This window comes from Crinia signifera, chromosome 9 (genome assembly GCF_055691185.1).
Source record: "Crinia signifera chromosome 9, ASM5569118v1, whole genome shotgun sequence".
In the NCBI taxonomy this organism is placed as follows: domain Eukaryota; kingdom Metazoa; phylum Chordata; class Amphibia; order Anura; family Myobatrachidae; genus Crinia; species Crinia signifera.
The window spans coordinates 17,835,377-17,862,261 of NC_139225.1; the positions used below are offsets into that span (position 1 = coordinate 17,835,377).

The following is a 26,885-nucleotide window of genomic DNA, read 5'->3' on the forward strand; positions in this document are numbered from 1 at the left end:
TAGTGAATGGGGCAGAGTGGGGACATACAGTGAATGGGGCAGAGTGGGGGCATACAGTGAATGGGGGCAGAGTGGGGGACATACAGTGAATGGGGGCAGAGTGGGGGACATAAAGTGAATGGGGGCAGGCTGGGGGAAATACAGAGAAGGGGGGTCAGGCGGGGAATATACAGTGAAGGGGCACACTGGGGGACATACAGTGAGTGGGGGCATGCTGGGGGACGTATAGTGAATGGGGCAGAGTGGGGGCATACAGTAAATGGGGCATGCTGGGGGACATACAGTGAATGGGGGCAGAGTGGGGGACATAAAGTGAGTGGGGGCATGCTGGGGGACATACAGTGAATGGGAGAAGAGTGGGGGACCATTCTGATGTGATTAATGTTTCAAAGAATGTCAGGCTGAATGGTCGGCCCACACACATTTTCACGTCACCATATCTGGCCCTCTTTGCAAAAAGTTTGGACACCCCTGGTCTAGTTGTATGACCGGTTCTTGATTTAAGAATGCCCTTTGCCCCCAGGCATGACATGTGATCGCTAAACTGTCCTGTTTATTTAGGAATTTTCTTGTGTAATCTTTCCCGGAACCAACAGAGTTAGCTAATGATGTGGTTTATGCATTACTATCACTATCACGCCATTGCCTGGTTGTCTCTCCCCATTCTCTGGCATCTCTGTTCTCCTCCCACTCTTACACCCTTTATTCTCCTTGTCTCTCTCCCCCCTCTTACACCACCTGTGGCAGTCCACCCCAGAGGTGTCCCTGTGCCCTCAAAGAAGGTCAATTGCAGCTAATGCTGCTCAGAGAAAGAACTGCATTTTTATAGAAACAGCAGGGCTGTGAGGGGTTAACAGACTCAGCTAGTGTCCCTGCTCCCCTGCACTTGTGACAGGAAGCTGAGAGGTCAGAGGTGATCCCAGCAGCAAGGTGAGAGGGAGGAAGTGTGCAGAGAGTGAGAAGACATGATGGGAGCAGGGTGAGACTCAGGCAGAGAGAGGAGAAGGAGAAAGTCCAGCAGCGTGTGTGCAGTGAACAGAGAAGCTGTTCCCCTGTCCTGCACTGAAGAGGAGATCACGTGCTGCTGAGAGGTCCCAGGCAGCGTGACTGGCCAGCAGAGAGAGACCCAGAGAGGAGTGAGAGACCCAGAGAGGAGTGAGAGACCCAGAGAGGAGTGAGAGACCCTGAAGAGTCATGACCAGCAGGAGCTGGCATCTGCAGCTGAAAGTTAAGGTATAGGAGCACCCCTACCCCCAGGCTGGCCTGCACCCCACATTGGCCCACTTTACCCAGCTATTGAAGTGGCTCTCCACTGCATAGGGGACAACTGTTATTGGGGTGCTGATCACCCTGCGACATTAGCAGCCCAGAGACACCTGCAACGCCCCTCTGGCTGCATGCCAGATTTACCACCACCGCCAAGCCTATATCTACAGCCTGTGTTGTATGTCTAGCAGGGAGTTGCCCTAGGTAATGGGGACTCGCCTGTACCCCGTTATAGGGGACCATTAATATTTTCTGGCCTTTATATAGTAGTGTGCACACTAAGGTAGGGCCTACCCTTGTACTTGTGAGGATCTTCCTTCATAGAAACATAGAATTTGACGGCAGATAAGAACCACTTTGCCCATCTAGTCTGCCCCTTTTTTAAACATGTTACCTCAAACCATATTTGATCCTTATTTTTTTGTAAGGATATCAATATGCCTATCCCAAGCATGTTTAAATTGTACTACTGTATTTGCCTCTACCACCTCTGATGGGAGGCTATTCCACTTATCTACTACTTTTTCTGTAAAGTAATTCTTCCTCAAATTTCCCCTGAATCTTCCTCCCTCTAGTTTCAGTGCATGTCCTCGTGTTCTGCTGCTCCTCTTCCTGTGAAGAATGTCTCCCACCTGTACCTCTCTCCCCCTAGTGTCAGTGCATGTCCTCGTGTTCTGCTGCTCCTCTTCCTGTGAAGAATGTCTCCCACCTGTACCTTCCTCCCCCTAGTGTCAGTGCATGTCCTTGTGTTCTGGTGCTCCTCTTCCTGTGAAGAATGTCTCCCACCTGTACCTTGTTAAAACCCTTGATATATTTGAAAGTTTCTATCATGTCCCCCCTTTCCCTTCTCTGCTCTAAGGTATACATATTAAGATCTTTTAGTCTTTCCTGGTATGTTTTGTGATGTAGGCCATGCACCATTTTAGTTGCCCTTCTTTGTACAGTCTCTAATGTATTTATATCCTTCTGGAGATATGGCCTCCAGAACTGAACACAATACTCTAGATGAGGTCGTACCAATGACCTATACAGTGGCATTATTACTTCTTTCTTTCTACTGCTGATACCTCTCCCTATGCAACCAAGCATCTGACTTGCCTTCTTCATTGCTTTGTTACATTGCCTACCTGCCTTTAAGTCCCCTGAAATAGTGACACCTAGATCCCTCTCTTCCTCAGTAGTTTCCATTATAGTGCCATTTATACTATATTTACTCTTTTGGATTTTTGCAGCCCAAGTGCAGGATTTTGCATTTTTTGGCATTAAACTGTAGTTGCCATGCTCTTGACCATTCCTCTAATCTACCTAGATCATCAATCATTTGTTTTACCCCTCCTGGTATGTCTACCCTGTTGCATACCTTTGTGTCATCTGCAAAAAGGCACATTTTACCCTTCGTGGGACCGTTTCTTCATTGACTGTTTTCCTTGCACCAGGGACTACAGTTCAGTATATACAGGGTGCAGTATAGTGTTATTTGTGCAATATAGTATTCTAGTGATGTCATATTATTGTCTTTAATATTGCTCTCTTTGATGTCATTGTCTTTGTGTTTTTTTTATCTTTCTTATTGATGTTTGCATATGTGTACGAGTATATCACAGCGACTAGTCCAGTTGTTTTTCTTTAATAAATATTTGTCGCTGCTAACCGAAGTAGCGTTGTCTTTTGTGGGTCCCTTGGGTTGTGCCGTTGCCTGCCACAGGTTCTCCAGCAGAAGCCGCCGCTGTCACCAGCTCCAGATTTAAGGTACGCCATCTTGCACCACACCGTACAGGGGCACTGTCACACTTGGCGTCACGAACAGGATTGCACAAGACCCCTTTGAACGGCAAGATGTGGCGATCGCAGTACACAGAACCGCAGGAGATGCGAAGAACCGCCATTCCACCAGCCCAAGCCAATCAGAACTCGATTGGGGCCATCATCGGAGCGATGACCGAAATGACCAGGACGATCCGTGAGATGCGTCAGGAATGGGTGGAGGATGAAAAGGAAAGACAGCAACGTGAAGGTGGCAGAAGGCATAGACGGCAACAGAATCCCCAATGGAGGTCAGAACGACTACACACTGTGAGAAGGCACGGGAAAAGTAGTCCACCGGCAGTGTTCCAGAACGCGTCAAGAGCATCCGGTGTAACTCAGATGACCAATAGGCCGCGAACCGGCCCAAGAAGGATCACAGGTCGTGTCCTGTGGTTTGATGTGCCACGCGGATATGGATACATTAGACGTGCAGACAACGGGCGTAGCGTCTATGACCATTACACTGCCATACAGAACGAAGACCCCCAGAATTGCTTCCGGAGCCTGAGCGATGGTGAAACCGTCGAATTTGAATTAACAAGCGGGAAGAAAGGCACCAAGGCCGCAAAAGTGACTGGGCCGAATGGAACGCCGGTGCTACGCAATAGACATGCCCCGGAACAACAGTGCCACTACCCGCACCGTAAAGAGCCTCCACCCTACCACCAATATAGCGGAAGCAGAGTTGAACCGAGAGTGGTCAAGCAGGAGAACGAAAGGGTCAACACCAACCCTCCTCGACCAGGACAGATGCCCCGCCCACCAGAACCTGAGATCACGAGGGCAAGCGTGAAACTGGTCATGTGGAGTGAGGCAGTCCACCAGAAGCAGCAAGCAGCGACTAGGCCTCAACTTGCAGAGCCAACAAGAGAGCACGTCCCCAGAATGGATGATGCCGATTATCGGGTGTCGAACCTAGGGCCAAGAATGGTAGACCAGCAGAGAAGCCCCGAGATCGTGGTTCAGATGGCTGTGATTCCAATGGTAGAGCCACCAGCAGCAGAACCAGTGGTGCCACTGCATAGATCCAAGGCCAAGGTAGAGGCACAAGAAAGAGAAGACAAGGCCGAGATCTGTTCCATCGGTGGGAAGCCGGTAACAAGCGGTGAATACGCGACCATCTCTGGAGAAGAATTTGCCTTCAGAATCCAGCAAGCAATACAGAGGTCGAAGAGGCAAGATCGAGAGGCGAGACGTGCCTAAAGCTGGGTGCAAGTCGTGAGAGTGGGCGCCATCCGTTGACAGCATGGGAGAAGCTGGACCGCAGAGGGATGGAGTCCTGTGGCGGAGGGATGGTTGACCCAGGGAGCCCACATTGGATAGTCAGGTTATAGGAAGGTATGTAATACTTGTGGTTATGTAATGTATAACTGTTTGCATTGTTTTGTTGCTGCAGAATGTTTATTGACAGGACTTTTGTCAAGAACTTATTGGTCCGGGTAAGTTGCCTGCGGACAGGCACATTTCCAGCAGGGAGGTGTGTGGCAGTCCACCCCAGAGGTGTCCCTGTGCCCTCAAAGAAGGTCAATTGCAGCTAATGCTGCTCAGAGAAAGAACTGCATTTTTATAGAAACAGCAGGGCTGTGAGGGGTTAACAGACTCAGCTAGTGTCCCTGCTCCCCTGCACTTGTGACAGGAAGCTGAGAGGTCAGAGGTGATCCCAGCAGCAAGGTGAGAGGGAGGAAGTGTGCAGAGAGTGAGAAGACATGATGGGAGCAGGGTGAGACTCAGGCAGAGAGAGGAGAAGGAGAAAGTCCAGCAGCGTGTGTGCAGTGAACAGAAAAGCTGTTCCCCTGTCCTGCACTGAAGAGGAGATCACGTGCTGCTGAGAGGTCCCAGGCAGCGTGACTGGCCAGCAGAGAGAGACCCAGAGAGGAGTGAGAGACCCAGAGAGGAGTGAGAGACCCAGAGAGGAGTGAGAGACCCGGAAGAGTCATGACCAGCAGGAGCTGGCATCTGCAGCTGAGAGTTAAGGTATAGGAGCACCCCTACCCCCAGGCTGGCCTGCACCCCACATTGGCCCACTTTACCCAGCTATTGAAGTGGCTCTCCACTGCATAGGGGACAACTGTTATTGGGGTGCTGATCACCCTGCGACATTAGCAGCCCAGAGACACCTGCAACGCCCCTCTGGCTGCATGCCAGATTTGCCACCACCGCCAAGCCTATATCTACAGCCTGTGTTGTATGTCTAGCAGGGAGTTGCCCTAGGTAACGGGGACTCGCCTGTACCCCGTTATAGGGGACCATTAATATTTTCTGGCCTTTATATAGTAGTGTGCACACTAAGGTAGGGCCTACCCTTGTACTTGTGAGGATCTTCCTTCGTGGGACCGTTTCTTCATTGACTGTTTTCCTTGCACCAGGGACTACAGTTCAGTATATACAGGGTGCAGTATAGTGTTATATGTGCAGTATAGTGTTATATGTGCAGTATAGTATTCTAGTGATGTCATATTATTGTCTTTAATATTGCTCTCTTTGATGTCATTGTCTTTGTGTTTTTTTTATCTTTCTTATTGATGTTTGCATATGTGTACGAGTATATCACAGCGACTAGTCCAGTTGTTTTTCTTTAATAAATATTTGTCGCTGCTAACCGAAGTAGCGTTGTCTTTTGTGGGTCCCTTGGGTTGTGCCCTGCCACAGGTTCTCCAGCAGAAGCCGCCGCCGTCACCAGCTCCAGATTTAAGGTACGCCATCTTGCACCACACCATACAGGGGCACTGTCACACACCTCTCTCTTCCAGTGTTCTCTTGCCAATCTCACTCCTCCCCCTCTATCTTTCGTCTTTACTTCCCCTTCCCCTCTAGGGGTGGTGTATCCAGTCTCGTTGAGAGATGCCCCAACCAATCAAAATATAACTATTTTACAAGCTGTGTTTGAAGAAAATCAAAAAGTCTTGATACATCTCCCCCTGTATCTTGTACTCGTAAACCTTATGTCTTTCCTCTTTTTACTGAAAAAACTACCCCCCCCCCCCTCCCCGCCCCCTCTCAGAACTTGGGTGGCATGGGACTTCCTTCTGTCGCTCTGGTTATTGCGCCATGCTCAGTATTGCTCTTCCTCTTGCAGGACTGCCAAGTGGAGCGAGTGGAGTGTGTGGTCACCTTGTTCAGTCTCTTGTATGGAAGGGATCCAAGACCGGAGGAGAGTCTGCATAGGGAAAGGGGACTGTGATGGAAAAGACGTGGAAGTTCGATCCTGCTCTCTACAAGACTGCTGCCCGAGTGAGTAATAGGGATAACTGAATCCGCCCGTTGAGAACGATTTCAGGTAAAGGGGTGTGGACCATAGCAACCAATGGGAAATCTACTTTCATTTTCTAAACTGTACTGAAACTTGATTGGCTGCTATGAGCAACAACTGTTTTCCATCAGCTCTGATTTTTGCTTTGTGATTATTCCCAGATTACCAGGTAGGGGGCACTGTGACATAATATCCACTGGGGTTTCTGTGTGGCATAAAATGAACGGGGGACACTACTGTCTCTAACATATTTGAGGTGCTGGGATTATTTACACATTATACATTGTGATAACACTGCCAGCATATCATGTTGCCAATTTTATAGGTAGGGGTCCCCCTACAAGTTAGGTGTTTCAGAGCCCTCAAAAACCAACCTTGGATGGCACAGTCAGTATTTTACAGGTGTGTGGTATATGAGATTGGCAATGTCTTGGTCGACCACAAAATGTTGACATGTTCCTTCTAGCTGATCCAGGTAAACAAATCCCTTCATGCCCTTCAACAGCCTAGCTGGAACTCTGAGTGCTGTGTATTACGCCCTCAGGGGTACCCAACTATGGGCTTAATTCAGAGATGTAAATTCTATGTTTGTGTGGTCGGTTTATTGATAAACAGCAGTTACAGCCGTACTCACTGTTACATGCACATTGGTATTGGAACGCCACTTGAGTGGATCACAGTGTAGGGATTCCTGAATTCTGTCATAGAAGTTAAAAGAGGAGGAAAGCTACAAGTGAAAGTACAAGTACAACTATAAGTGAAAGTAATTAAAACAGATAATTAACAAGTGCCGCAAACAGCTCCCACTACGCTGCGACGCCATGTACACTGGCACGCTCCGCAAAGCCCTAGTTACGGCACTGTTTGGAATTGGCTCTGCCCCTAACACTCCAAGGTACATTGTGTCACCTTATCTGCAGACGTTAGCCATTTGTAGGTAGTACTTGAACCCTAGCAGAGCTACCGGAAGGCAGGTGACTCCATTCATGTATCTATACCGATTCCCGTTCACCTATTGTTATCTTTATTATTTCCCAATAGGCAAAGGCGGCTGGTCAGAATGGTCCCAATGGTCTCCTTGTTCCGTCACTTGTGAGATCGGACAAACTCTTCGGACCAGAAAGTGCAACAATCCTCCACCGCTCTGCGGAGGCCGATGCGCTGGTGACGAGCAAATGACAGAACCGTGCAATACTAGAGTGGTCTGCCCTAGTAATTTATGCGCATGTTTGGCACTCAGCGCATAAATTTATAAGGATTTTTGCTAAATACCTGTATTCCGATCCATTGACTTTTCTACCTATTCCTTACAGCTCATGGTTCCTGGGGCAACTGGGAGGCTTGGGGCAAATGTTCCTCCAGTTGCACCGTAAAAGGTTCCGGGATCCTTCCGGTTCAGTCCCGTCTTCGACTGTGCAACAACCCACCGCCTTCCACTAACCCGCCGGGGAGACCATGGAGGTTATTCTGATCGGAGCGGCCAAACGTGCGTACGTTCACTATTAACGTACGCTAGCCGTACGCGGCCGTTGGGGTTAAGTCCACCCGCAAATCAGCCGCTTACGTACGGGCAGAAATAACGTAGAAGGGGAGTGGTGTACAAATGAGCGTACGGCAACGTACGCGGACGGCCCAGCCCTTGCACTCCGCGTACGGCGCCGTTTACGGACGTCTTTCGTCCGTCTTCCCACTGACTTCTTGCGGAGATCTGAGCGTACGCCAGCTTGCACGGACGGGTCCCTATTGTTTTCAATGGAAAACACAGCTTATGTCACCGCTCGTGAGAGTGAGCGTACGTCCGTGTACGCTGCCATACCCTTCACATATATGGACCTGCAAATCTTGCCTTTCAACTACAATTCTGACAATTGATTAATTAATCTATTTGTTAATCTATTATTGTTTTCTATTAACTCAATTGTCTACCTTAATAAAGACCTAATAAAACAACATTTGAACCCTCATTACATGTATATTTGTTATGTTCTAATGTGGCATTTTAATCACTATCTATGTGTCCCCATATTGCTGTTACTTTTAAATCAAGTTATGTTGGTGTTTCAGTATATGTACTAAATTATGTCCATAATTACTTTGTCCACAATGTGTAACATGTATACCTACCCTGATGTTATGTGTGATGTTTTAATCTAACAACATTAAACATTCATGCATTTTCACTATGTGTTATTTTACTCAAAAACACACACATTTACACATCAATCATTACCCCTCACCTCAAATTACAAGTATAACTTACAGTACACATCTGTATGTACTTACCCTTACAAGCCCTCTAACATATTTCTGATTAAAAACACAGGCAATTTCGAACTGTACATAAACTTTTATTTATAACAAAAATAATAAGGGGGGGGGGGGATAAAAAAAAATTAAATGCGGGCCTCCAGAAGGCCAAACAGGATCTGGAGGTACAGGAGGGTGAGGACGATCTCCCGCATTAGGGCTGCCACCTCCTCCTGCTGCTGTTCAGTGTCTGTAGTGAAGGGATAAAAAAAAAAAAATTAATATATAACATACACAAATGTTTGTTGTATTTGTACATAATAAAAAGTTCAGAGTTATGTGTGAAGGCCACATACATTTTTAAACTACATTGAAGATGGGTCTGCTGTAAACACAGTACTAAAAAATAATATGTTAACACACACATACTGTACATAGTAAATAACATTAATTCAATTACTCCTTCATGGATGAATGTATGCTGTATCCCAATTGGTACTTTGGTTTTGGGGGACTGTCCTCTAACCTCACAATTAGGCTGTGCTATTTAAGGGTTATGACATTGTTGTGGCTTAAGCACTCCTTACTATTTTAAATTTCGGACATTGCTGTACAAATTATAGGCCTACAGCTATGTTTGTAAAGCATGCATCCGCATGGCCTCACACACTATTACCAAAACAATCTCTACATTTATGTTGCACCAGTGCCAGATTAAGCCTTCGGGGGGCCCGGGGTACTTTAGACCGGGGGGCCCCCTTGCACTTGTCATTACTGGCCGCACACTGCATGGGAGAATATTATACTGTCAAAACACAGAGTAAAGGCAGAATAAACTTGGTCAATGGTTAACTGCAGGGGATATATATATATATATATATATATATATATATACACACACACACACACACCACATGAAAAGCCTGTGTTTGTCCCTCTGCCCCTTACTCTGGAGGAGACCTCACAGTCCTAGTGCTGCCTCTGATTAAAAACCCTCACATGACTAAGCTGCTGCTGCTGTTCTCCATGGACCTGAGAAGCATGTAATGAGCTCCACCAATCAGAGCTCAGCACAAACTTCTCAGCCTCTGTCCTCTGGTGCAAAGTGTCATGGGACTTAGTCAACTCCCAGAAATGCACTGCACACTTGTGCAATCAGTGTGCCTTGGCTCCCGATGCTCAGCACCATAAATCATTGTCACATTGGCAGATAGGTGAAGCTGCAGCACTACCCCACCCATGCACAAAACCTTTAGCTAAAAAAAAACAAATAAAAACTTAAATTTTTTTTTTTTTAAAAATACATGACAACAACAGGGGGCCCCTAGCTAGAGGGGGGCCCAGGGGCACTGACCCCTTGTGCCTCCATTATAATCCGGCCCTGTGTTGCACATCATGCTGAGAACTGGAGTTACCCAACACCTGGAACCACATAACTACCACACCACTAATGTCGGATATCTCATTGGATGTACTGTTATGTCAATTATTCAAGGGGTGAGGCATGGCCACACTCAAAAAAACCACCAAAGGGACCCTTGTTCCTGGAGAAGGACAGGACACACCTCATGGTCGCCCTGCAGTGATATGTTGCAACTAATGTTGATGTTGGATACACATATGTGGTTGTTGTGATTGTTTAAGTGTAGAAATGTGTAGGTCAACATTAGACACATTATTTACTTACGGCTACTTGAGCCATCCTGGTCCCCGCTGGTTGGCTGTGCGGTGGTTGGGGGGTCAGGAGCAAGGGGGATGGGATGGGAATTTGGATAGAGGTAGTGGGTGTGAGTGGGGATTGGAGAGGTTTGGGGGTGGGTGGTGGAGAGGTGTAGGGGGGTTGGAAATGGGGTGGGGAGGGGGTGGGGGTAGGGGTGTGGGTGGGGGTGGGGGTAGGGGTGTGGGTGGGGGTAGGGGTGTGGGTGGGGGTAGGGGTGGGGGTGGGGGTGGGGGTAGGGGAGGGGGTTGGGGAGGGGGTGGGGGTGGGGGTGGGGGAAGGGGATGGGGAAATTGTGTGGGCCCCAGCTTGAGCCATTGTCTCGGCCTCCTCTTCCTCCTCCTCCTCTTCCTCCTCCTCTTCTTCCTCCTCCTCTTCCTCCTCCTCTTCTTCCTCCTCCTCTTCCTCCTTCTCTTCTTCCTCCTTCTCTTCTTCCTCCTCCTCTTCTTCCTCCTCCTCCTCTTCCTCCTCCTCGTCTGGCTGCTCCAGGGCTGCCTGCTCGTGGGCTGCCTGGTCCCGGGCTGCCTGCTCCCGGGCTTCCATGCGTGCCCTTGCCCGTGCTGAAATGTTCATGTTGATGGCATAGAAATCGAAGATTGGGTTTCATAAAGAAGGGGGAAATAAAAATTCACATTAGTCATGCTCATAACCTTCCAAATTATCATTGCTGTTATATTTCAGACATTTATCATGCAAACTAATTGATATGCTACACCCAAAAACTGAGCAAATACTTAAACCCCCCCTATACACCCCATATACCCCCCCTATACACCCCATATACACCCATATACCCCCCCTATATACACCCATATACCCCCCCTATACACCCCATATACCCCCCCCCCTATACACCCCATATACACCCATATACCCCCCCTATATACACCCATATACCCCCCCTATACACCCCATATCCCCCCATATACACCCCATATACACCCATATACCCCCCCTATATACACCCATATACCCCCCTATACACCCCATATCCCCCCCATATACCCCCATATACCCCCTATACACCCCATATCCCCCCCTATACACCCCATATACACCCATATACCCCCCCTATACACCCCATATCCCCCCCATATACACCCCATATCCCCCCTATATACACCCATATACCCCCCCCTATACACCCCCTATACACCCCCTATACACCCATATACACCCACATACTCAGGAACATATTTATAAAAAGTACAGAAAACGTTAGCTAAAAAACGCAGACATACTAGTAATCAAAACTTACATCGGGCAATATGGCGGCGAAGGGTGCAGAGCAAAACTGGCTGCCGCCGGCGCAGGTCAGACCAGCGCCGCTCAACTTGCCCCAGGCTTCTGCGGACGCCGGTCGTCGAGTATATTAGGCGGCGGGCAGCAGTATACGCCCGCCGCTTGTCCATATTGCTGACATATGGGCCCCTGGGCCCCAGGTGACGGTCCATTACGTCAACCAGGGCCAACAGCTCCTGGGTCATAAACGGCCTAGCCCTGGTAGTAGTCATAGTGCCAATGGCGCAGTTAATAATTGCAGGTACATATATCACTTTTGGTGCTTGCTGATTGGTGTAAAAAATTGTTTGTTTGGTATTAACTTTATTAATCCCTCTTACATTAACAAACTGGATGCGAATAGAAACTTACGCGGACTGTTCCGATATACACACACCATAACCAACAGCATGCATTTAATGTATAGAGAGGAACTGTATATACAGTGTGCGGAAAATAATACACGCAACCATTTACTTATAACTACGCTGCTTAAAGGGGGCACGATACACCGATTTCCATGGAGAGGAGTACTGTATTTACAGTATGGAAAATAATACACGCAACCATCTACTTATAACTACGCTGCTTAAAGGGCCACAATGCAACATGTTGCTGTATGACAATTTCATACACATTACATATGTAAGGAAAGCATTGTAACGTGATGTTTTGAAATGTGACTCACAAAGCATACACGAACTCCAACAGATACCAGCTGACAACACTCATCATTGGAATGACAGGTGCACACATTTCACGATGTAGCCCACAATGCTCCACAACCTGTGTATGTGCATATACAGGTGATTGATCAGGTGCGTTGAGACCTGCGTAATTTAAGCGGGAATTATCGGCGGGAAATATCGGCAGAAATGAGCAAATACATTGCGGAGAAAAATATACGCCCCCTTGTTCATGGCGGGAGATTAACATATAAATATTCAGTCAGATGCAGGCCACAATTGCTGCAAACATGTCTAGTTCAGACGATTCCGCAGCTGAGGACGCTCTCCAGAGAGCAAGAGCAGAATCCTTGCTGGAAAGGTTGAGGCAGAGGGAGCAGGAGAGGACAAGGAGGAGCCAAGACCAAGCGGGCCCCTCAGTAACAGGCCCTGTTCAACCTCCACCAGCTCCACAAGGGCCAAGCAACCAGCCAGAACAAGAGGTTGCATCTCTCCAAACAGGTGTGACCCAGCAGGTGCATGGTGAGAGAACTGGGGCCACCAGAAAACGAGCTGCAACATCTAGGGTGAGGACTGAGCAGGATACCACCACCAGAAAGAGAAACCCTGCATTTGTAGAGGCCGAAATGCGAATTCTAGTGCCCAGGGCACGCGAATGGATTGAATTGCCAACCAGGAAGCCGGGTGCCAGTCCAAGGAGAAACCTTTGGGAGAAGATCACAGAGGAAGTGAACCAGGTGGCACCAGTGGTCAGAAATTGGGACGCGGTGAAGAAAAGGTTAGTGTGTTTGTCAGGGCTATTTTTCAGCAGGCTCCAGCAGGAACTGAGGCCCTTATTCTAGTTCACTCTTTCTGGCCAAATATTTATTAGATGGACAAAACCATGTGCACTGCAGGTGAGGCAGGTGTTACTTGTGCAGAGATAATCAGATTTGGGTGGGGTTTTACACCTGCCTCACCTGCAGTGCACATGGTTTTGTCCATCAAAGAAATATTTGGGCAGAAAGAGTGAACTAGAATAAGGGCCTCAGTTCCTGCTGGAGACTGCTGAAAAATTGCCCTGGTCTTTGTCCCCCTGATGTCATATGTGTGTACATATGTTACATGTATGTTTTGAGACTAATAGAAAGGTGTGTTTGTAGATAGTGCTACACTTCAATGTCACATGTGAACACAACCATGTCTAATAACCCACATTGATATATGAAACATGCACCATTGGTGTGATGTGAGGTTATGGGCACAGTTCTGCTCATGTGAAGTATGTGATGGGACAAGAGAAAGTGTGTTTTTGAAAGAGTTGTTGTAACATGTTCCATATGATGCTACTGAAACAACAATGACCAAACTGTGCACATGTAGCTGCTGAGAAACTACACATCCCAGTATGCCATTCCATAGTTAAATTACTCCATAATAACCACATTGTCAAGCTATGGTGGAATGTGTAGTTTCACACCAGGTGGAGGTGCATAATTTGGCCATGGATGATGTCATTTCTGCATAGTGATGTATGTATGTGCATTTAGTGGCCTAATGAATGAGATGAGACACTGAAATGCCTCCTAATTGAGACATGAATGTGTGTGTGGGACACATATGGCAAAAAAAACATAAGATCACCCACACTAGGAAATGTCACGTAGCTAGGGGTACCACATAGTCCCTTTAATTCCGGACACATATTAATTACACAGGTTCTGTGGCTGGCTGACTTCAAGACTCCACTTCACCTAATTTTAAACTGCCACAGAACCTGTGTAATTAACATGTGTCCGGAATTTAAGGGACTAGGTGGTAACCCTACACGTAGCACAGTGGTGCACATATCTCATGGTGATATTTGTATTTTTAAACTTGTAGGTGGACTGACTTCTAAACGGCAATGAAGAGGAAGATGACTGACCGGTACAACCACAGCATGTCCACCGGGAGAGGTCCTATGCCCGACCATTTGGAGTATACCCCCCTGGAGCAGGACTCCTTGGACGTGATTGATGTGGGGGAGGTCAGGGGGATCTCCAATATGGACAGTGAGCTCCCGGCGGAGGTCTTTGCTGCTGCTTTTGATGGTAAGTCACAGTAATGCATTGTATTTAGAAAGATATTTTTTATTGCGTATGTGATGGTGACATTGTTTTCAATTCTTATCCTAGAAGAAGCAGAAACCCAGGATGTACCGGCAGCATCTTCCTCTGCAGAGCCACAGGTGGAGCAAGTGGTCCAGCCTCCACCAAGACGTCGCCCCCAGCACCAGCCACAGGAGACATGGGATGAGAGCCTGTTGGTGACACTGGAGAGGATCGAGCAGCAAGGGGTGGAAGCTGCCATCCGTCAGCAGCAGGTGGGGGAATTTCTTGCGGAGTGGAAGGCCACAAACAGGCTACAGTGTGAGGCCTTGAACCGCATTAACGACACTCTGGCGGCTGGCATAGTAAGCATTGGCCAACACCTCAGCCGCCAGAATGAACTTCTTGCGGAGCAGCTGTCCACCGCCAGGTCCCTAAGGGACAATCCCCCATCTGCTGCCCCACCCCAAGCTGCTCCCCAACCTTCCACCTCTGCTGACCCTCCTGTGTCGACTAGGGGAAGACGCCGCAAGGCAGCTGAGCCAAAGGCCCCTGTCCCCAAGACCCCATCTAAAAGGGGAAAAAAAGGGCCCAAATAATGAGACCTGGTTCACTTCCTCTGTGGTTGGACCCCAAATGTTTAAATTGCACTGGACATCCGCTTCCTGAGTTGGCCATCTATCCATTTGCGTGCCATGGGCATGAAAGTTCGTATTTTGACCTCTACAAATGCAGGATAAATTTGTGGTGGTGTGTATCTTGCTTAGTATTCACCCTGGTTGTTGCAGTACGTATTCTGGTGTCCCCATTTCTTTCACCATTGCATTTGCAGGGTAACACATGTTTGGAGATATGCAACCTCTTGTTCTGGCTGTTTTATTATTTGTGTGTCTATTTTATTTGTTTATTTGATTTCTGACATTAAAGTGTGAAATAAGCTGTGATGCTGAACAGCAAATACATTTATTTTACAAATTAAATCAAAATTGTGGTATGTGTCATTTCTTGTGTGAAAAAAATACTAGATTTATGTGTACTTACTGACCAGGGTATTTTTGAACATTTGTTGAAGTGTGGTAGAAGTTTCCCATGTGTAACCCTCTCCATGGCCATTCCCATGTTCCTATCCAACTTTTCCCTGCTAATTAGTTTGTGTCAGCACATGTGCAGAGCAACTTAATAGGTGAGAAAGCAGTTTGTGTGCAGGTGAGGTAGCTCCTACAGTAGTAGGTAAAAGCAGGTCCAGAACAATGCTTTCCTCATGGAGTGGGTGAGGCAGACAAACAAGGGTGAAAAGGTACATTTGTGTAGGAATGCATATGTGTCCTCCCTAAAAAAAGATGTGTGAATGGGCCAAACATGATAAAATAGCTTGTGAACAAAAATGCATAACTTTTTAAATATATATGATTTTAGTGTCATAAGCAGATGTAGGAATCCTTTGTTAGAGAGATGAGAGTGCAATAATGTGATTGGTGGCATCTTACATCCAGAGTGTAGTCAAATCCAAATCATAGCAGATGAGATAGTGGTACAGGTCATTATTTTGGGTACTATACAAAGATTGTGTGCAAAATAGTGGTCATGGGCTTAAAACATTGCTGAAACATCCTTTGTAGGTGTTAGATGTGGTTTATGTTATTGTATCCTAAATACAAAACCTATGTTAGTATTAGAGTGAACACGTTGACACATGTCGACTTGTGTAGATTGAGTGTGCTACTGTGTAAAGTCTATGAAAGCACGTAGTGAATGTGTCTAACTGTTTAGCAAATACCTACCTTAGCGTATATAAGCAGGTCTTAAAAAGATTCTTACCTTAAATTAAACAAACCTTTAAATTTGGAGAAGTATAGAAAGATAAGCTTCCAATGTGTTTGCGTGCTGTGTGTGGCTTGCAGGCAGTGAAATAATGGTTTGGACTTAATAGACTGCAGCATTGCTTATTACATTCAGGTGTATGTGTTTGAGTAGTAATCAGCGTTAATTAGCAAACTCAGGCGCACGCTGGCATGCGGTATCTGTAGGGGTGGTCTGAGCTGGCGGTTGGCGGGCGCTTGTCTGGTGTCCGAAATGAACGGTGCTTTAGGCGATCGTGCGGTAGTAGCACCGCTCATTTTTGGTGCACACCCCCGTGTACGCCCATATTTACGCCCATTTTCCCTCATTATTTCGGCCGCTCCCCTCAACACGCCCCTATGCCGCCCCCAATACCCGTACACTCGCGTACAGGTTTTTTCGCACGTTGAGACCCCGTCCGTAAGCGTTGTTCACTGGTCGCGCCTGCGCATTAGCGAATCTGCACATGCGCAGATCATGAAAAACCCCGGGACGTACGCGTACGGCCCGGCCGCACCAACCAGAATAAGGCCCCATGTGAGGGAAGTGACCGAGATATCAGGGATTGCAGCGAAGTACCGTTCTGTCCAGGTGAGGCCCCGTCCCTTTGAAGGACAACTTGGGATGGCCAATGACCATTCGATAGCTGCCATTGTTGGTTTGCCACGATGGATGAATGTTGGCGGAGATATGTTGGTCCTCCGCCATCGACGACTAGCATCCAAGACCGGTCCCCTTTCCTCATTAGCCCGCCACTTATGTTCTCTAGAGCAGTGGTGTCCATGGCTCTGTGCAAACCATCGATGGCTCTGTTAATGGTCTTGTGCAATCAGTGGGAATCGGAGAAAGGTGCGGTCATTGGCCAACCTCAAAGCGTGGTACTCATGTGTTGTGTGTATCTGGCCAGCTTGCTAACTGGAGTGGGGGAGAGGTATCAAGCCTCAGAGGCCATCCCAAAGACTTAATGACAGAAGCTGATTGGGTGCTTTGGGTGAATTCTCCACTTTATCCCTCACCGAGGCTCGATACCTCTCCCTCTGATCCAGTTCTCCAAGCGTCCAGCCAAACAACATGACAAGCCGAGATGTTTTGTTTCTGCAGTGGACGGAGGATGGGGACCCTGGCAGAAAGAATCGGAGTGTTCCGTCACCTGCGGAGTGGGACGGATCAGAGAAAAGAGGTCTTGCGATAGCCCCACCCCCGAATATGGAGGAAGACCTTGTGGCGGATCTCCAAACAGACAGATCATCTGCAATACAAAGGAGCCCTGCCCCAGTAAGAGCTTATCTGTGATTGCACCATACACCTAAAGGCGGTACACCCTGCACACACTACTAACGCAGCAGGCTTCATACTTTGGGGGTGGTTCTGAGCAAGCCATGTAACGCCACCCACGTGAATGTCCGCCCCCCCCCCCAACCGCTTTGGGAATGTTGTTTTTGCATATACATCTATTCCCAGGGTAGAGTACAGGGCCAAAATCATTTGATGTTCGCCTGACCTAGATTTGCGAAGTCCAAAAAGGGGGTGGGCGCTGACGTCTTGTCACATAAGCCCCTTGCCCCCGGAAGGCAAGTGCCCACCTGTGTTCGCATGGGGCCACTCAGCGTTTTCCTGGACACACCCACTGTTTTAGTGGGTACACCCAGGAAATGCCCCCTCCATTATACCCCCCCCCCCCCCCACCCTGTGCGAATGCCACAGCGGCTATGCAAGGTGGTATATTAGATCTGCGTCTGATTTCACCCTTGGTTCCTGTAACAACCCACAGGAAAAAGGTTGACACATGAAAATGTTGACCCATGAGTTTTTCACTGTTTATTTTTATTTGTGTGTCTATGTCAACACCTGTCGAGAAATGGAACCCCAATAAGTGTAACGAGTACACTCGCCATGCTTCTCCGTAGCCCTTAGCAGGCTTCACCATTCCCAATTGTAGTCCAAACGGATCGTAATGCATAAAAGGCCTCCAACATTACAAAAAAATGTGTGAAAACTCACGTCCACCCTTTTCATGTGTCGACCATTGACATAATGAGCTTTTGCTTGTGTCTACTTTTTGTCAAGGTCAAGCTAGCTCTACAGCAGTGAGTGGGGGGGGGGGGGCAGTGGCGGAACTTGTGGGTTGTGGGCTCAGGTGCAAATATATAATTTAGGGCCCCCTCCTCTACCCCAACCAAAGTTCACAGTAATTCATTGCAGGTTTGAGCAGCAGTGGGCCCCTTAGTTGTCACCTGCTGCACCAATGGTAGTTCCGCCTCTGGGGGGGGGGGTGAGTGCCCCCCCCCCCCACCGAGTACCACTGTGGTGCAGCCCAACTGACTGTGTAGGGGCATGAATACGGTGCCACCAATGCAACGTCTCCGGGCGCAAATGGCGGATCTGCCACCCCATGGCGTCCGTTAACAAAAGACAGCTTCTGTGGGCGGCATTAGCAGATCTTCTCCAATCCGCTGCGACGGTAAAACTCATTGCGCAGCGACGCATCGCTAAACCTAACGCAAATGCTGATGAATTAATGCCCTTTTCCTCTTAAAGTCAACGGAGAGTGGACGGAGTGGGGGGAGTGGTCCCAGTGTTCCCATTTGTCAGAAGAAGAGATTAGATGCGAGAAAAGGCCAGGAAACCAGAAACGGTTCCGCGTTTGTGTGGGGACAGAACACGAAGGAGAATGGTGCCCAGGAGAGTACAGAGAGAGCCGGGCGTGCTACGATATGGAGAAGTGCTTCCGTAAGTGACTTTCATCTCAATTAACGACCGCAACCTCGTTATATCTCGGAGTGTTTCGTCACCTGCGGAGTGGGACGGATCAGAGAAAAGAGGTCTTGCGATAGCCCCACCCCCCAGTATGGAGGAAGACCTGTGACATGTTGGCCATTGTCCTTGTCTAATTGCGAGCAATGGAAATGGAAACCCCTAGCAACGGGCACTCCCAAGCCCCAAATCTCAAAAGGGGTGGGGCTTTGTGAAAATGGGCGGTGTTTTAGTTCAAAACTGGGGGCACCCTGGGGGGGGTTTTGCCCGGCCGACTAGGATTTTTGTCACCCGAGGTATGGTATCCTAATCAGCGAATAGGGACATTGGAGCATATTTTGCACATCTCAATGGGGGGGAGGGAAATGTTACGCTTCAATCCAGGGGCGCCGATTTCCGTTTTTGCTGGTGGGTGCTCAAGGGGGCGTGTCCATCGGGGAAGGGGTGTGGCACTGCAATGCCCCACCCCCCAGTCTGGGACAGAGGCAGGCGGGGAACCGGGCAGCGCCGCATCGGGGTCCCTGCAGCGCTGGTGAGGCAACGGGTCCCAGCAGCGGATGGGCAGTCAGCGGCGGGGTCCCTGCTGCGGATGAGAACTAGAAGCGGTATTAATACCGCTACTAGTTCTCATCCGCAGCAGGGACCCCGCCGCTGACTGCCCATCTGCCGCAGGGACCCCGCCGCTGACTACATTTTCAGACTCAGTGGCACAGGGGTGGCGGCAAGCGGTGGGTGAGCTCCGACAGTGGCCCGTGGGTGATCATCACTTTCCATGGGTGCTCGGGCCCCAAAGCACCCACGGTTTTGGCACCTATGCTTCTATCCCCTAGGAATCAAACTAGGGGGCAGGTTTCTATAAAAATAAGTTATTGGTAACGATACGTCATTCATAATGTGTAGTGTGTTTACTGCCTGCACTACTGTATGTTGCCTATATCGTTAATGATGCATGCTAGCAGAATGGGCTGGGTGACATCACTGGACGATATCATTAACCGTATCCTTCAGTGTGTGTACGATATATCATTCACTCATCAGCTAGTGTGTATGGGGCTTAAGGACTGGGAAATAGACCCTTCAGCCTTAAAGACAGACCAATTCAAGAGAGCTCAAGTAACGACCAACCAGCTTCTGTTAACATTTCAAACACAGGGTGCATATACTAACCACGGGAGAGAGATAAAGTACTAACCAATCATTTGTTTTTCAAACACAGCCTGTATGATGGCAGTTGGGAGCTGATTGGCCGATACTATATCTCTCTCTCCACTATATAGCTCTCTATGTATTAGTAAATAAACCCTTAAGCCTTGGAGACAGATACATTGAAGAGAGATCAAGTGGAGAGAGATAATGTACCAGCCATTCAGCTCCCATCGTTTTTCAAACCTAGCTGTTAACATGTCAGATAGGATCTGATTGGGTGATACGTGGGGCCAAATGTAATAGGGTGAGAGTTTCAGAAAGTGAGAGATTTTGGGAGAGTTTTCTCATGTTTTTTAAAGCAGCAATCAATTATGCTGCTTTCAGACCGCATCTCTGGCTTTGACCCTGTATTTGGAAACGTTTCCAAAAACGGGTCTGCCAGATAAAACCCCTTTCACACCGCAGCACTTAAACGGTATATTACCGTTTAAGTGCCGATTTTTTGACACTGGCAGACCCGTTTTTGGAAACTTTCCAAATACAGGGTCAAAGCCAGTGCAGCCTTCAGCCCTCCCCTCCGTGCAGCTCCCCCCCCCTCGCGCATGTCGACTGAGAGCGTGTCGACGCCCCCGCGCATGTCGACGCCCCGCGCGTGTTGACGCCCCCCGCGCATGTCGACGCCCCCCCCCCCCCCCGTCGACTTACCCCGTGCCGGTATCTCCGTTGTGGATCCCGGCACTGCAGCTCAGTATGCTCGGAAAGCACTTATGAAAAAAGTGTCTTCCAGAAAATGGCTGCCCCATAGGAAACCTTGTTTAAAAAAACTGTCTTTCGTATGGGGGCAGCCATTTTCTGAAAGACACTTTTTTCATAAGTGCTTTCCGAGCATACTGAGCTGCAGTGCCGGGAACCACAACGGAGATACCGGCACGGGGTAAGTCGACACGGGGGGGGGGGCCGTCGACACGTGTGGGGGGCGTCAACACGCGCGCGGGGGTGTCGAAACGCGTGCGGGGGGGGCTCCAGTGCTGTGAATACTTAATGAGCGCTCATTAAGTATTCACTGTGCTGAATTTAGGACCCAGCTCATTGGCTGGGTCCTAAATACCGTTTCAGAACCGATTTTGAGCCTAAAATACCGGTTCTGAAACGGGTAGGACCCTGCATTTTAACCGGTTAGAAAAAACGTTTTTTTCTAACCGGTTAAGTGGTCCTGCACCTTTCAGACCGCACACATTACCGTTTTAAAACAGTAAAAAAACAGCAATATACCGTTTTTAAAGTGCGGTCTGAAAGGGGCATGACATGGCAAATGCAACCTGGTTTTGCAGTGTAATTGATTGCTGCTTTAAAAAAAAAGGGAAAACTCTCCCAAAATCTCTCACTTTCTGAAACTCTCACCCTATTACATTTGGCCCTTGATCTCTCTCTCTCTCCGTGTTATCTTTCTCCAAGGCTTATTACATCTGTCCCTTATGTGTGTATTATTTTATCTGCAAAATTCTAAAACTCTACAATGTTTTGTTGGCAGTGAAAGGCAGCTGGTCAGAGTGGAGCGAGTGGGGACTCTGCTCAGCTTCGTGTGGAAAAGCGGAGAAATCCAGATTCCGGGAGTGCATGCTGATCTATCCGGATTTCCCGTGAGTCATCTACCCTAAACGCTGCGGCTGAGGTTTACCGCTTCTTCTCTGCTCGTGCGCTGCAGCCACCAAGGGCCTGGGTCGCATTCGGTCCCGATAGTCACGCGGACGAACTTTGCACTTCTAAGTCATACTTGCCGACTTTTACATTTGCCTGGAAGCCGCGGGAACAAGACGGCTGACTCAAAGCCCTGCCCCCCAATCCATGCAAATACCACGATTTGCGGGTCTGCGAGTAGGGGCGGGGCTAAAATAATGTGATTTGCATTATTTTAGCCCCGTCCCCTCTCCGCGGACCCGCGATTTGCGGTAAACGCTGATAATACGTTCAGCGGGGAAGGGGGGTGCAGGGGCTCTGGCCGGCAAGCAGGAGACTTGCCCACCTTTCTGGGGGGCCGGGAGGCGGACCCGATTTTCGGGAGCCTCCCGGCTATTCCAGGAGGGTAGGCAAGCCTGATCTAAGTCCCAAAATAGTCGCACAGCGCACACGTCCTGTGGCGTTAGCATGCAGAGCTGCAGGATTGATTGAGATGTATTCCGCATCCCGAAATGACTGCGGCAAAAGGAGAGAACGTGCCCATTGCGTCCGAACCAGCCCCTAAGTGTTACAATTGTCAACATAAATGTGTATTGGCGGAAAGAGCGTCATGGTTACTTGAAGTATTCTGCAGCGCGGCACTGCAACGCGTTTCGCCATTGCATCATTGACTCATTGGCCAATCCGCTTCACCCATTTCCCCAGCCAATGAGACGTTTCTCTTGATAATGTCATTCCTAGATTACGTTTACTCTCTGCAGCTACAGTATGGCTCTGAAACTTAAGTCGACTATGGGAGGGGTTTGTCAAGGCAGTGTCAGGGTCGCCCTAAAAGGTCGACATGCACAAGGCTGAAAAAGGTTGACACATGAAAAGGTCTACATGAGGATTTTTGTTATTTTTTTAAATGGTGTCGATATCGAATCACATGAACCCCCAATTAATGTACTGCGTCCCGTCCCATCCCTCACTTCGCTTGTCATGCTTCAGGCCAAATAACTCACTCTGCTGCTACTGCTTTAACGTTCCCAATCAGAGTCCATGTAAATGGTAAAAGTTCCCAAAAAATGAAAATAAAAAATTGGTGAAAAACTCATTTCGACGTTTTGTTCATGTATGGGCAATAGCAATGTTTGTGTCTGCATTTTGTCTAAGATTTTCATTAAAGGGTTATTGCCCTCTGTCGGTCATAAGTGGTACTACAATTTTTGTAATTTAAAAAAAATACTGTTTGACCATCTTGCTTGCCTGGACACATGTCCCTCACTCATGCTCGCAGCTCACCGCCATACAAGTATTGCCACCTTCCCGTATTGTTTGATAGTAATTGGTGTATTTTTCCTATTAGGCTCGTTGTTGATGGAACCACTAAGCCCCTGGACGTTGTTTTCTCTGGAAAGCCCAATACCAGATGTCCGCCCATTGATGGGCAAAAGTTGAAGGTGGAGGAGAAAACAGAGTGTAAAAATGTTCCGGACTGTCCGTAAGGTGGGAGATAAATGGTGAGTGGTAAATGGAGGGACGTTCCCATGCAAATGGCGCTGCATACCTCCCAACTTTGGCCGGTCAGCAGGCGGGACGCTGCTGCTGCGCGCCGAAATTTTAGGGGGTGTGGCCTAATTTGGGGGCGTGGTCTATACTAGCGGCTCTCCCGCGAGGCCACGCCCCCATTTTGCCGCTATGGGGGCATGACCCAGAGGCTCTGTGAGCCTCTAGCCATGCCCCCAGCCCCCTGGCTGCGGGAATAGACGCTGTGCGCATGCGCACAGCGTTTATTCCCCGCTGCTTAGCATCTGACGGGAGGACTCCCAACAGCCCCCCCACACCGCGGGACACTGCCGCCCGCGGGTGGGACAGCGGGACAGGCCCTGACAATCGGGACTGTCCCGATAAAATCGGGACTGTTGGGAGGTATGGCGCTGTGATGTCAGCTTCCCGTACAGGGAAGACACAAAGCTAAGACACCAGAAGAGTGTCTTAGTTTTGCATGCCCCTTCCAAATCATTCGATGGTCGGCGACCATCGAACAATTTGGCCCCCACACCCAAGGCTGCGAATAGATGTTTATGCAAATCATCCATTTTCAGCCACGTGGGGAACTCGGCGAGCAAATGGGGGACGGGCGGCCATGCTGACGGCGTTACATCCACGTGCAGCAATGCGAATTTCACAGCGTTGTGGATCAGAATAAGGTCCAAAGTAACATTCAATCCACCCCTAACTGCCATTTTGTAAACACAACTTACTCTGTATAATTACTTACTGCCTGTATAATGCTGATCAGGAGAACCTGCACTGGCCCATGTCATATTTTAAAAAACCCAACAGATAATTCATTGACTCGAAGGGTCTGCGAGTGAGTTAACGTACCACAACTATCACGCCTGAGCCCAGAGGACTGTGCCCCAAGTGCATGCTCCGATGGGGCCCCTCCTTCTCTGATGGTGCAGTAGTATCAGGCATTGTGCCAGAGGCTACTGTGCATGCTCAGGTCTTCGGAAACATGGCATCCAAGCCGCGCTCTTGGGGACAATTCTAATTCTATGCTTTGCAGACCAGCGGACATTTTCTCAGTGATTTTCTCAGCTGTGCAGCCAGTGGTGGACTGTTGGAGCGGTGAGTATAATTAATGGGTGCAGGGTGTGTGGACCCCTGTTATTTTCTTCACCATCATCTTTCTGGGTGCAGGAAATAGTTACTGTCCTGGTCCCCCACCCCTAATGGTTAAAGATATAGTCCACAGCATTCTACAGTGAGGGTCTGGGCAGTACATCCACCATCCAATACAGGAACTAGATCCTGGGCAACAGATGCAATTTAATGGTCTTACTGTATCTTGGTTTTCTGTAGGGGCTTGATCTCCAGGTCACCTCCCAGCCTCCACCCTGCAGGGCCGAAAGATCACAAACCCCTTGGGTCCACGTGTGAGCAGTAAGGGAACCCCAGACTTTTTGCTTCTGCGCAGTATCCAAAAATGGCTCATTTGCAGAAACATCGACACTGCATCCGTCCCCGAATCGGGCATTTATTTCAGACTTATTTGACCTGTTTTGCTAGGTCTCTGCCAATACTGCAACATCTTATGTTTTCTTTCTCTTCCAGATTTCTCTGCTTCTTTGATGTTACCCGTGCGAAATGTAATTATCTGTGTCGGCGTCATCATCCTGTTTCCGTCCGCACGCACACGGTGTGCAGCCTGATGAGTTACAGTGTGCCGACATAAGGATTGGGGGCGACGCAGTCTAGGGTCGTGTCCCAGGATGTTATACACATAAAATTGCACAAACATTTGCACTGATTTGTCTGCTTTTATATTACTGCAATAAACCATCCGTAAACCATATAAAGTGCTATCTGGGATTATTTATTCCGAAATTTGCAGCCTTGCGAGTCCATCAGATGCGGCCCCCACCCGCGGTGTAGGGTCCGTCCACTCGGCGAACAGAATGTTCCCCGTGGGTGCACGCACCCTGGGTCTGCACATGTGCAGATGCACAACATCGGTTGAATAAGGTCCATCTATAGACTCCTGGTGTGAGATTTAATAGGATGAGACTTTCAGAAAGTGAGAGATTTGGTGAGAAATCTCCAGTTTTTTTAAAGCGGCAATCATTTACACTGCAAAATCAATCTGGTTTTGCAGTGTAAATGATTGCCGCTTTAAAAAAACTGGAGATTTCTTCCAAAATCTCTCACTTTCTGAATATCTCATCCTATTAAATCTCACCCCTGGTGTGTGTGTGTGTACATGAATGCCGTGCAGTATAAACATAATAGGCATCATTGTTCATCTATGACAATGCTTACTCAACCGGCTGACTGAACCGGGAAGTGGGCTCGATGTGCCTGCCAGATGGTTTTCCTCGATCGATGGCACAGCAAAACAGACGTTTTGCTGTTGTTTTTTTTTTTTTTTCCAAAGTACCGGTACACAGTGCATAGCTCCACCCCCTGACACCCGCAAAGCCCCGTCCACGTGTTTTGATTGGCTAACAGGTTAATCAGTCAAACATAATGGATGAACAGCGATATGTAAAACTATCGATGGTCATCCATTGCATAGTGCACAGGTCTCTGAGGAAACCCCCCCCCCGGACACCGCAAACCTTGCATCCATTATAGAAACGACATTGACCCCAGGGCGGCGAGCTGAAAAGTGAGAAAATCATCCCTTCAAGCATTCAGGACTTTCATGTTGCGCTTATTAGTTTGGTCGTGAGACTCGTGACATGTGCACTTAAATATCGCCCCGTAATCTCTCATCACTTTATATCAGATATCAGGCGCGATATAACAACTGAATACCGCCCACAATGTCATAAACACCACCCCCCATATCCTTCCAACCGTCTGCGGCATATCCAACCCTGTAACCGGTTGGGAAGTGTCCAGTGTTGGCGAGTATTGCAGCACATGTCCGTGTCCGGTGGATCTGAGTGCCCACATTATACCTTCACATAGAAACATAGAATTTGACGGCAGATAAGAACCATTTGGCCCATCTAGTCTGCCCCTTTTTTTACCCTTCAGGCCACATGGTTACAAAGTAGCCATATTGTAATGGAAACATGTCAGGATACAAATGATTTTTCTATGCCCTGTGACCACTCACACATTTACACATTTAGGGTGAGATTTAACAGGATGAGAGAATTTGAAAGTGAGAGATTTGGTAAGAAATCTCCATTTTTTTTTTTTTAAAGTGGCAATCATTTACACTGCTAAAGCAGTTTGATTTTGAAGTGTAAATGATTGCCGCTTTAAAAAAACTGGAGATTTCTCACTTTCTGAATCTCTCATCCTCAGGGCCGGTGCAAGGCAGGGGGGTGGTAGTACCTGTATTATAAAACTGGCATCGTCGGCGTCCCTGCAGTGCTGGAGCGGGCAGGGGTGTCCTTGCCGCGGGGGTACCTGCGGCGCTGTCACTGTGTATAAAACTGCTGCTGGCGGCGGTGGGGTCCCTGCAGTGAATAGAGAATAACTAGCGCTATGCGGCAGCGCGGGAAGCGCTTCTGATTTTGAAAACACTTGCCGCACGCTGATTGGCTGTATCTCAGCCAATCAGCGTGCGGCAAGTGTTTTCAAACCCAGAAACGCTTCCCGCGCCGCCGCATAGCGCTAGTTATTCTCTATTCACTGCAGGGACC

General features: G+C 48.4%; 2 protein-coding genes across 2 annotated transcripts in view; both read left to right on the top strand.

The window, feature by feature from the left end:
• Positions 1-25,085, top strand: part of LOC146037232 (properdin-like) — a 35,544-nt gene extending 10,459 nt beyond the window's left edge. Inside the window, exons 3-11 of the mRNA XM_083161242.1 lie at positions 6,149-6,303; positions 7,364-7,534; positions 7,636-7,775; positions 16,695-16,752; positions 17,263-17,436; positions 18,700-18,891; positions 21,593-21,701; positions 23,087-23,240; positions 24,841-25,085. Of these exons, the coding sequence (XP_083017368.1) occupies positions 6,149-6,303; positions 7,364-7,534; positions 7,636-7,775; positions 16,695-16,752; positions 17,263-17,436; positions 18,700-18,891; positions 21,593-21,701; positions 23,087-23,225 (1,138 nt within the window). The 3' untranslated portion in view covers positions 23,226-23,240; positions 24,841-25,085. The remainder of the gene's footprint in view (positions 1-6,148; positions 6,304-7,363; positions 7,535-7,635; positions 7,776-16,694; positions 16,753-17,262; positions 17,437-18,699; positions 18,892-21,592; positions 21,702-23,086; positions 23,241-24,840) is intronic.
• LOC146037231 (uncharacterized) lies at positions 13,411-15,946 on the top strand. Its single transcript, XM_083161241.1, has 2 exons — positions 13,411-14,325; positions 14,410-15,946. The coding sequence occupies exons 1-2, from the start codon at positions 14,139-14,141 to the stop codon at positions 14,919-14,921; spliced, it is 699 nt and encodes a 232-aa protein (XP_083017367.1). The 5' UTR covers positions 13,411-14,138; the 3' UTR covers positions 14,922-15,946.
• Positions 25,086-26,885: the final 1,800 nt, after the last annotated feature.